Source organism: Abrus precatorius, unplaced genomic scaffold (assembly GCF_003935025.1).
Source record: "Abrus precatorius isolate BTA unplaced genomic scaffold, Abrus_2018 Scaffold3, whole genome shotgun sequence".
NCBI lineage: Eukaryota > Viridiplantae > Streptophyta > Magnoliopsida > Fabales > Fabaceae > Abrus > Abrus precatorius.
Window position 1 is genome coordinate 24,738,647 of NW_020874373.1, and position 11,581 is coordinate 24,750,227.

The 11,581-nt window shown below is 34.2% G+C and overlaps 2 protein-coding genes across 2 annotated transcripts; both read right to left on the minus strand.

Annotated features, from left to right (window-relative positions):
- Nucleotides 1-102: 102 nt before the first annotated feature.
- Nucleotides 103-2,654, minus strand: LOC113862367 (xyloglucan endotransglucosylase/hydrolase protein 2-like). The gene is made up of 4 exons (XM_027495456.1): nt 2,540-2,654; nt 1,304-1,404; nt 990-1,183; nt 103-496 (listed from the first exon to the last, which is right to left on the minus strand). The coding sequence occupies exons 1-4, from the start codon at nt 2,652-2,654 to the stop codon at nt 103-105; spliced, it is 804 nt and encodes a 267-aa protein (XP_027351257.1).
- A 7,512-nt stretch (nt 2,655-10,166) lies between these two features.
- Nucleotides 10,167-11,249, minus strand: LOC113862368. The gene is made up of 3 exons (XM_027495457.1): nt 11,237-11,249; nt 10,927-11,148; nt 10,167-10,708 (listed from the first exon to the last, which is right to left on the minus strand). Exons 1-3 carry the CDS (start codon nt 11,247-11,249, stop codon nt 10,167-10,169), a joined length of 777 nt encoding a protein of 258 aa, XP_027351258.1.
- Nucleotides 11,250-11,581: the final 332 nt, after the last annotated feature.

Genomic DNA, 11,581 nt, shown 5'->3' on the forward strand with positions numbered 1-11,581 from the left:
TCCATAGTAGTACTATGTATATATATATATATATATATATATATGGTTCTTTTTCTTGATGCATATATATATATATATTTGTGAAGTTCATTAATTGGGTAATTAATAAAGGCACTCCAAGGGAAGCTCTGGATACCTATTCCTATCTGCACAGTAGTCATAGGTCATGTACTTGTGTTTTATATTTTCATGCTGTCTCTGTCTTACAGGATCCAACTGCCAAAACTTTAGAGTATTCCACCAGTACTTATCAGAAGAACAATTTGGGATGATAGAGCTATTTGAGCTTGGAATTTCACAGCCACTAATATCAAAACCTTGAAAGTTTGCTTTGAATGGTGCATAGCTCCAATTAGTTTTGGTTTTGCCTCCATTTGTTGCCCAGCTATCACCATCCCATAAAGTTGCTTGTATTTGCATTGGCTTTGATGGGTAACCCACTCCAATACTACTTTTATTCTTGTATACTCTGATAGGGATGTTATCCACATAAAATCTACGTACCAATCAATAAAACTTTGATTAGCAATTAAATTATATTACTACATGTAATTGGCTCATGTTTTATAAATGATTTTATTTTAAAATAATATTTGTTTAAAATTAGTAGTTCTTTTAAATTAATAAATATACGAAATTATTTTCTTCTAAATAAATTGAAAATTTAAGCATATTATATCCAACGAATTAGAATCAAATTCCAAATCTTTAATCAATTTGATTTATAATCGTTGAAATTTAACCAGATCCTTGTTGGCTATTTTAATTAGGATTACACGTATTTATAAACCACTACGCAATTTAGCTTCACAATTTTTATTTAGGCACTAGAATAAGTGCATGGAAGAAAAAAAGGATAAAAAATTTAGAAAATAGAAAAAAGTGAATATAATGTTAATTATTTTATGTTAAAATAATGATAGAACAATTATTTTTATATCGAAGTAACAAACTGTAGCAAATGAGTCAAAGAAGGATATGCATCTTACACAATTTGATGTTGATTCCAAAGAATTCTATAACTGTGAAAATCTGCAGTGGGATCAAACCAAAGGTGATGTCTTTGCTCTCTATTCCCTTGGCCATCTACAAATACATTGGTTTGCAATCTGTATAACTTTCCTTCTCTATCACCCAAGAATTCAAAGTCTAACTCGTCATGCCTACTTCCTTGTGAAGTTAACTGTATCAAAAACATTATGAATCAATAGATAATATGTCCTTGAGAATTGAGATTAGCTTTTAAGCATAACTTTTCCCATATTTTCATTTGAAATGAGGAATTAAAGTTGAAAGAGCTCACATAATAAGCTGTGACAACTCCAGCAGAATTTCTGTTGGGTACTTTGATCCTCAAATGGAATAGTCCTGACCCATATGTCATCTTGGATCCAAAACCTGATCCTGTATATAGGTAAGCAACGTTCATACACACATAAGTTTAACTACATTTTCATCCCTTAAAAATCAATTAATTTTTATTTAGTTTCCTATAAAATAATTTTTTTTATTTGATCCTTTATTTTATTGAAGAATATGTTTTGATAAATATACATTAATTTCATCCCTTAAAAGTTAACTATATATTTTTAATATAGCCATCGATCAAATGTTTTTTTTTAATATGATCTTTATTCTTAGTTCTGCTTTATTAGGCGATGACATTGCATAATCAAGTTATCTCACGTGTTTTGCTTAGTCACATCATTAATTACTTTAACAAACATAACTAAAGGGAGGGACTGAAAACACGTGTTTAAATTAAATTAGAGTTTAAATGAAAAAATTATAACCAAAATCAAAATTAACTATAATTCCGAAGCACTAAAAAGATAATGAACTCATTAATTCTTGCTTAGACAAACGCATAAGCTTGAGCCTTTGCTTATTTTATAAATGTCTAATGAAAATAATGTCATATCACAGTACCACTAAGTAAACAGTGTATGGTTGGTACGTAATATCTTGATGGTTAATCAAAATCACATATATGCACTTCAATTGCTTCGAAGCAATAATTCAGATACAGCACTTAAATTGTTCAATAAAGAAAAGATTGAAATGAAAATAAAATAATAAATTGAAAGCACAGCAACACTATAATTAAACTTAAATAGTTACTTATAGGTATATGCGAAACATACTATGCATGTACGTGCTTCTGTCCATCTGAAAGTCATCATGCAAGGCAATTTATTCATAATCCACATACCACTATATCAATATGCAATCAATTATTATTCTCTTTACAAAACTGATAAGTTACATGAAGGTACAATGTACACTTTCACCCTTTTCAAGCCCAATTCTAATTTCCATACACATTTTTAGGGCTTTTGTTTTCTGTTTTTAAAAATAATTTTCTCTTTTTAAAAGTTAAAAATAAATAAAAATTAAGAAGTGTATAATTGAAAAATGTGCAAATTAGAGGATGAATTCTACATTGCGAATTGAAAAAAATATAACTAAGAAAAATACAAAAATAAAAAACAAAAGGAGTAGCACGGGACTTAAAGGAAGGGAAATGTTACTAATTAACCTGAAGAGTTATCCATTGTGAGCTGAATTTCTTTTCCTTGGTTTAAGGACAAAACATGATTATCACCCCATGTAACCTCATAGTTTTGATCGAAGGTTATGTTTGTTGTATTCATACTTCCTTGGACAAAGATACGATTGGCAACAAGAAGGAGAAGGACCATAAGAAATAAAGAACCCATATGTAATTAGCTAACTCAAGCTAGGTTTGAATTTTAGACTCTTTAAGCTTCGTTCATCGAGGGCTATAGTTATTGTTATTGACAAAGTTATGCATCCATATATAAAAGCTTGCGCTTCACAGGAACCATGGAAATGCATACAGTGCCATGACCGATAATTGCATTGCCAATACGCCATTGACTTATCAATATTATCGTCCATAACAAACCACATCGTTATGGCTTAGTTCAGAAGCAATGTGAATAGAGACTTTAAAGACAATATAGTATAACCAAAACGAAAAAAATAAAAAGAAATCCTCAAAGGAATATAATCAGAAATGGTGTCTTCTGTTTGTTTAAATCATAGATGCGAATACCGAAAGTGATTCGATTGTTATAGTCTTACGGAATTGTCATTCACATAAAATCCCACAAGATTCCAGCTCGTTTATTGCAGCACGCTTATTTAAATATCTATCAGTAATACTATAGCTTTTTCTCACGTCACATTTTTAAAATAATTAGTTTTTAAGTATTTTATTAAGTTATTAATGGTATAATTTTAATGTAACTTTCGTTTGTTAGCATAAAATTCTTTACATGTTTTAATTGTAAATGTGATTTTTATATTAATTATTGTAAAAATCAATAATTTTTACTGTAATAATGATACTACAAAAATATTTACACTGTCTTATATATATATGAGAAATAGAAAAACAAAGCTTATTTTTGTATAATAGTAACTTATCAGTTTATTTATTTATTTCTAGATTTTATTATCTTTTAATCTTACATATATAATATTTAAAGTTTTATTCTATTTTCTAATCGTGTTCTAAAAATTTTCTATGCTAGTATACTGACTCAAAAAAAAATTTGGAAGGCTGGAAACACAAAAGGACAATAGATATGTAATAAGATTAATTAAAAATTAACTAAATTAAAAGAATGTAAGAATTTAACAAGTAAAAGATTAGCTAAAAGTTCATGAAATGAATTTGATAAAGACTTCAATAACACCTAATAGATAACTATAAATATATTATAAGTAAAATTTTAAATTTTAAATTATAATTTACATCATGTTTTACATGAACACAATATAAAATATATAACTGACTAATAAATATTTGACATTTCATTAATAAAAAAATAATATTGGAGTGACTGATCAAGAAATTATAAGATCTTTTATCTCAGAAATCGAATCTTTAAGGATGAGTTCATTTCACAAGTTTCAAATGTCAAACATTGAATCTTTCATGAAAAGCATGTTACCAGCAAGGGGGATGGGTTATATAATAAACCAAAATGACACAATACAAAAGCCACATACAAAGTATTAAAGTTGAGGCAAATCGAGAAAGTCATTGACACTCAGATAATGACCAAATTATTCATAATATTAAATGTTATAATTCGTAATAAAAATTTATATTTTATTTAATTTTCTTAGACATATATTATAAAAATTGTAATAATAATATTTTGAGTGCATGTTAAATTAGACTCAACAACGTTATTTAAATAGTTAAAAAAAGTTAAGCAACATTTTTGTAACTATTCTTTTTTAAAAAAATATGGATTACACGTACTTTGCTTTTCTACTCTTTCTATCCTCGAATTAATTTTTAGAATAACAATAGTGTATGTATGTTCTTAAAATGGGAAATTTCATTGATTGATGGTGCAAGTTTTCATTTATTGGCATTGTTTCTTTTTTGTCAGGCAATGGCAGAATCAGCTTTATATATCTATTATTTATTTTTGGGTGATATCTTCAAACCTTGAATTGATTAGTTGAACAATCAAATTAAGAATACATTAACAAATTAAGACTACGAATATCTATCTGAGAGCAAATATTTCATATTACATATTTGTCATGCAAAATCAATGCCAGCTCGGAGACACCTAGAATTCACGTCAATATGAAATGATAGTACCTTGCAACTTTAGTTGCAATAGCCAAGGCCTTTTAGAGCAACTTCAATCAAGCAACTTAAAAATTTCACGTTATTTTTTGAATTCTATCTTTTTGTGATTTATTTTAGTCTTTAAACGAGAATTTATGACATCCTTATTTTTAATTAACATAATAATAGTAAAAAAAAATAAATCAAAATTATCAAAATCAGAGAGATTCTGAATAATAAAAGTTTAAATTAGAAAATTTGAATAATAAAACATTAGTCTTTAAAACTGGTAAATAAACATTAAATATTGTAGTCATAATTTGCTTCATAATGTACAACATATATTTGTATTTCAAATACACATAAAGTTATCAAAATACATTAGGACCATTCATTTACATTTACAAGTACTCAAAATAATAATGGTCCTAATGAGCAGCCTAACTCGTCATCCGAGCCAAGATACTGATCGCCTGGGTCTGCAGTGACCTGAACACCTATAATATGTTCAATCGTCCATCGCGATGGTACTCTAGACTAATCGTGGTCATGGTACGTAACAAGATACGTTACTGCTGCAAGGGTTCTCTCAACACCAGAAAAGATATAAATATAAAAGGTGTGATGGATTCTATATACAGACAAATCAAAGTGGATACTAAAGGCTAGCTTCAATTCCATCATCACTACCTCACTAGGCACCTCACTATCATGTACAAGGATTCTAAAGGAAGTAAATCTTTGATACTCGCCAAAAACATCATTTACAATATTTACTTCTGAACTGTCTACTATTCTAATTCCCTCTCTGGGTGTCGTCATCTAGGTTCCTTGAAATGGTTACGTAAGGATGAGTCTCCACATTCATTGCCAAGCATACACACTCAGAGAATTCAATAATATAGGTCAAACATTCAACATGCATCATATAATCAATTCAATTATGCATTCAAATTATGTTTCTCCATTTATTCTCTCATTACTTATTTCCAAACTCAGTACCATTCTCATTTCCACTATCCCTAGGATCCCTTGAGGTCTTCTTTAGCATAAATAGTTGCTGGATAGCCGCAGCTACACGGATACAATGTGTGCCGACCCGGCCCCTTTTAGCAAAAATGTGATCAGGAGTATAGGTCAGGAAACGAGTGTGAGGCCTGTGGTACTCCTACTCTCATTTATAGTGCACAATTCAAGAGGACCATCCACCACCCTCATTTCCCCAAGACTTTTCAGTCTTCTCCATCTTTCACACTCCCAGTGTACCTCTGAATTATCTATACTTATCCTTTTCGTATTCATTTCGATTTCCTTTCTCTTTCTCTTTTATATCTCATCTTTCTATGTCTCTTTCTATTTCATTATTTCATTATATATTACTTTCTCATTGCCGAGGTTTATTCCTCTCGGGCTCAGTACATCATACACATGCTCAGATTCACATGAAACATACTCATCATCTATCATTCCAAACAAATTTTCAAACATCACAGAGCATGTTCTAAACACATCAATCACATATTATCATTCAATACATACTCATTTCAAGCATTTTCACTCAAATATACAACAGTTCCTAGCAATGATATAGAGCTCTCCTTACCGTGAGACAAAATTTCCAAAGAGATTTTGTGAAAGGTTCTGAGTGAAAGGATCAAGATTTTCCTAGATATCACAAAAGAGAACATTTTGAGAAAGGAGAAACTTAGAAAACACCCAAAATGAAAAAACAAAGCTCCAAGAACTTACTTGGAGTTGATTGATGAAGTTTCCAAGCTTGGATTTGTAAGAAAGTTGAGGTTTTGGAGAGATTTTCTAAGAAGAGAGGGTTAGGGGTCGAGAGAACAAGAGAGAGCTTGAAACTTGAATTGTAATCCAAGTTTTCTAAATTGGAAACCCTTAAATACCCCTAGACTCACGACATTCTCGCTACAACGAGTAAATTGTCACTACAGCGAGACTTTCTCTCGCTACAGCGAAAAAACCAAACAAAATTACACTTTGCTATCTGTCATTTTAGCTACAGCGAAAGAGCATCAGAATGCCTGATTTTGATGCTGATTTCTCGCTACAGCGAAAAAACCTGTAACTCACACATCTAAAACTCTCCTAATTTCAAGTAACATGCATTATCAACTCACATCAAGTATGAAATTAATAAAGTAGGGATGTTACAACTCTCTCACCCTTTTAAGAATTTTGTCCTCGAAATTCACTAGCTCAGAAAGAGATGGGGTTAAGCTTCTCTCATTTGATCTTCAAGTTCCCAAGTAGCATCTCCTTCATTGTTTGTACTTCATATCACTTTCACTAGAGATATTTTTTTTGCCCCTCAACTGTTTGACTCGGTGATCGGCAATCTTTACCTGAAATACTTCATAAGAGAGATTTTCTCAAACTTGGACTGGATCAAGTTCGATTACATGAGAGGGATCTGGAATGTATTTCCTGAGTTGAGATATATGAAAAACAGGATGTAATTTAGACAGATTTGGAGATAGTGCAATCTCATATGCTACAGGGCCAATTCTACTCAAGATTTCAAATGGTCCAATGAATTTGGGAGATAGTTTTCGGGTTTTCAACGCCCTACCAACTCCAGTAATGGGTGAGACTCTCAAGAACACATGATCTCTCATTTGAAATTTTAACAGTTTTCTTCAGTTATCGTAGTAACTCTTCTGTCTGTCTTGTGAGATCTTGATCTTCTCCTTGATCATCTTGATTTGATCGTTCTGCCTTTGGACTAAGTCAGTTGCATGTAGAATCGCTTCTCCGGACTCATACCAACATAAAGGTGTCCTACACTTTCTTCCATACAATGCTTCATACGGTGCCATCCCGAGACTAGCATGGTAACTATTGTTATAGGTGAACTCTATCAAAGATAGGCACTCTTCCCACGTTCCTTGTTGCTCCATCACGCAAGCTTGTAACAAATCTTCAAGAGTTTGAATGGTCCGCTCCGTTTTTCCATCGGTCTGAGGATGATATGCTGAATTAAGTCTCAACTTAGTCCCCAATGATCTTTGCAAACTTTTCCAAAACTTGGAAGTGAACTTGGGGTCTCAATCAGACACGATGCTCAAAGGCACTTCATGTAGCCTAACTATCTCTTTGATATACAGCTCTGCTAACCTTTCCAACTTATATTTCATGTTGATTGGAAGAAAATGGGCAGTCTTAGTCAATCTATCCACTATTACCCATACCACATCATGATTCTGCTTGGTCCTTGGCAATCCGGACGTAAAATCCATAGAAATGTCATCACATTTCCATTCTGGAATCTCCAGTGGTTGCAACTCTCCTGGCATACGTTGATGTTCTGTCTTAGATTTCTGACAAGTTAAGCACTTGGCCACATATTCTGTTATTTCCTTCTTCATCCCATATCACCAAAAATTCCTTTTCAAATCTTAGTACATCTTTGTCACTCCCAGATGAAAACTTAGTTTACTCTTGTGGGCTTCTTCTAGAATCATCTGCTTTAGCTGTTCATGCTGAGGGATGTAAACTCTATCTTTGAACTTGATTAGCCCATTCGAATCACGATAAAATGCTAAGTCCTTGCCTCCATTCCTCTAATGCATCATTTCTTGAAAATATTGATCTTCTTGTTGCATTGATTGAATTTGAGCCAGGAAATCATTACTAATCTTTAGAGTTCCAAGATAAAGGCGGTTGGGTCGGAGTTCTACTGCCAAGTTCAGATCTCTAAACTCTTCAATCAGCTTCCATTCTCGCACCATCATCGCTGAGATATGTAAAGACTTCCTACTCAACGCATTTGCCTTTCCCGGATGATATGATAGCGTGAAATCATAATCCTTCAAGAATTCCATCCACCTCCGTTGCTGCATATTCAGCTCCTTTTGGTCGAATAGGTATTTCAAGCTTTTGTGGTCACTAAAGACTTCAAATCTAGCTTCGAAGAGATAGTGCCTCCATATCTTTAGTGCAAAAACTACCGTGCTAATTCCAAATCATGCGTAGGATAATTGACCTCGTGAGGTCACAACTGCCTAGAAGCATATGCCACCACTCTCCTATCTTGCATCAAAACACATCTAAGACCTTGTCCTGATGCATCGCAGTACACTTCAAAATTCCTTTCAAGTTCTGGTAGAACCAACACCGGTGCAGATGTAAGTCTCTCTTTCAGATTTTGGAAACTTAACTCACATTCCTCATTCCAGTCGAAATCTGTCCCCTTTCGCGTCAACTTCGTTAAAGGTAATGCTACCTTTGAGAATCCCTCAATGAACTTCCGGTAATATCCAGCCAATCCTAAGAAACTTCAAACTTTAGTCAGGTTAGTAGGTCTTGACCACAGAGACATCGCTTCAAGCTTTAGCTGGGTCAACCATAATTCTTTCACCTGACACTACGTGCCCATAAATTATATTTGCGATAACCAAAATTCACATTTTGAAAACATGGCATACAACTGCCTCTCTCTAAGAATCTGCAGAACAATTCTCAGATGCTCAGTATGTTCTTCATGGCTCTTCGAATAGATCAAAATATCATCTATGAATACTACCACAAACTAGTCTAAGTATTGATAAAAGATACGGTTCATGTAATCCATGAACACGGCCAGAGCATTAGTCACACCAAACGACATAACTAGGTACTCGTAGTGTCCATACCGAGTTCTGAACGTGATCTTCGAAATATCGTCGTTCTTTACCCGAATTTGATGGTATCCTGATCAAAGATCAATCTTTGAGAACACTGAGACCCCTCTTAGTTGATCCATCAAATCATTTATTCTGGGAAGCAGATACTTGTTTTTGATTGTGACTTTGTTCAGTTGGCGATAATCAACGCACATTCTCATGCTTCCATCCTTTTTCTTCACTAGGAGCACAGGGGCTCCCCATGGTGATACGCTCGGTCTCACAAATTGTTTCTCCAGTAAATCCTTAACTTGCTTTCTTACTTCAGCCAACTCGATTGGCGACATTCGGTAAGGTGCGATGGAAACTGGACTCGCTTCTGGTATGAGATCGATCGCAAATTCGATTTCTCTCTCTGTGGGTAACTCAGTCACATCCTCTGAAAATACTCCTAAGAATTCATTCACTACCAGAATGTGCTCCACCTTCACACTCTTTTCTACCTCAGCAGAAAAGAGTACCATAAAGGCTTTGGTACTGATCACCTTCCTTGAATCTCCCTCACTTAAAAGTTCTGGACATTTTGGTGTACTATCATCGAAAATAAGCGTTTTCTCTTTACAATCCAGAAGGATATGATTGGACGACAACCAATCCATTCCTAATACAATATCTAGCTGAGAAAAGGGTAGACAAATCATATCTATCACGAAAATTCTACCATGAATAGTCACAGTACAACCCATACATACGTCTGAAGTTACAACGGATTGATTTGTAGGAGTAGATACCACTATGGTGTAGGGCAAAGAGGAAACAGATAATTTCAAACAATGCACACAATCCAAGGATATAAATGAATGAGTAGCACCTGAATCAAAAAGAACATCTACCAATTTATCTTTTAATATACATTTACCTCAAATGAGGTCATCTGACTTCGTTGCTTCGGAGCCAGTCATAGCAAACACCCGGCCTTGGACATTAGACTGGGATCCTCCACTGCTATTAGGCGCCAGCCTATTACTCCCACTTACACTTCTGCTCTCTTGTGGTGCAAACCAGCAAGCGTCAGTTGGATGTCCCATTTTCTCGCAATGACCACATGCTGTAGTTAGTTGTAGGCAATTTCGGATCATATGGGGTCCTCCACATCGAAAGCACTTCAATGGCTCTTGAGAAACATTGGAGTTAGAACCACCCTCTCTGCGAGTTGTCACTCTACTCGCTCTAGACTGAGCTGGGCCAGAATAAGATCTCCTTTGAAATCTTGAAGGTCTCCTATCTTGCCTCATTGGTCCTCCAACTCTTGTGTCTACCGACTTCCCTCTAGCATTCTCTTCATACACCCAACATTTACTCACCAGTGTAGGGAGATCGATCACTTGAAATACACTAACAGCCGTGTGGATATCAACTCTTAGCCCATTCTCAAACTGGGCACATAAATCCTCTTCACCTCCTTCATATTGATAATAGGTCAATATTTTATTAACTCATGAAATTTGGCAGCATAATCCCCTACTAACATATCTCCTTGTTTCAGCTCTAGATATTCCCTCACCTTCTGTTTCTGCAAGTCCCTAGGAAAGTAGTTTCCCAGGAAACAGGCCTTAAACACTTCCCAAGTGATGTGATCCTCTTCTTGTGGTAGGGTTTAGGCCTTAAACACTTAACCACCAGTCGTTTGCTTCTCCGCATAGCATATAGGTTGCATAACCCACCTTATGCTCCTCACGGCAGCCCATAGCATTAAAATCTTCTCTGTGTCAGCAATCCATCTTTGGGCTCCTTCCGGATCAAAGTTTCCTTCAAACTTATGAGAGTCGTGTTTCATGAAAGACGACAACCCCCGATACTCTGCGGGTTCAGCATTCTGATTTTGCGCCAGAATCTCTAAGGCTTGAGCCACACGGTTCAATCACATATTTTCAAACATCACAGAGCATATTCTAAACACATCAATCACATATTATCATTCAATACATACTCATTTCAAGCATTTTCACTCATATATACAACAGTTCCTAGCAATGATATAGAGCTCTCCTTACCGTGAGACAAAATTTTGAAAGAGATTTTGTGAAAGGTTCTGAGTGAAAGGACCAAGATTTTCTTATATATCACAAAAGAGAACATTTTGAGAAAGGAGAAACTTATAAAACACCTAAAAAGAAAAAACAAAGCTCCAAGAACTTATTTGGAGTTGATTAATGAAGTTCCTAAGCTTGGATTTGTAAGAAAGTTGAGGTTTTGGAGAGATTTTCTAAGAAGAGAGGGTTAGGGGTCGAGAGAACAAGCGAGAGCTTGAAACCTGGATTGTAATCCAAGTTTT

Coding starts and splice junctions, on each gene's coding strand:
- LOC113862368 (XM_027495457.1), bottom strand. Junction 10,709..10,926: donor TGCGGAGAAGCAAACGACTG/GTGGTTAAGTGT, acceptor ATCAATATGAAG/GAGGTGAAGAGGATTTATGT.
- LOC113862367 (XM_027495456.1), bottom strand. CDS start 2,654: ATGAATACAACAAACATAACCTTCGATCAAAACTATGAGGTTACATGG. Junction 1,405..2,539: donor CACAATGGATAACTCTTCAG/GTTAATTAGTAA, acceptor ACCTATATACAG/GATCAGGTTTTGGATCCAAG. Junction 1,184..1,303: donor GAGTTGTCACAGCTTATTAT/GTGAGCTCTTTC, acceptor TTTTTGATACAG/TTAACTTCACAAGGAAGTAG.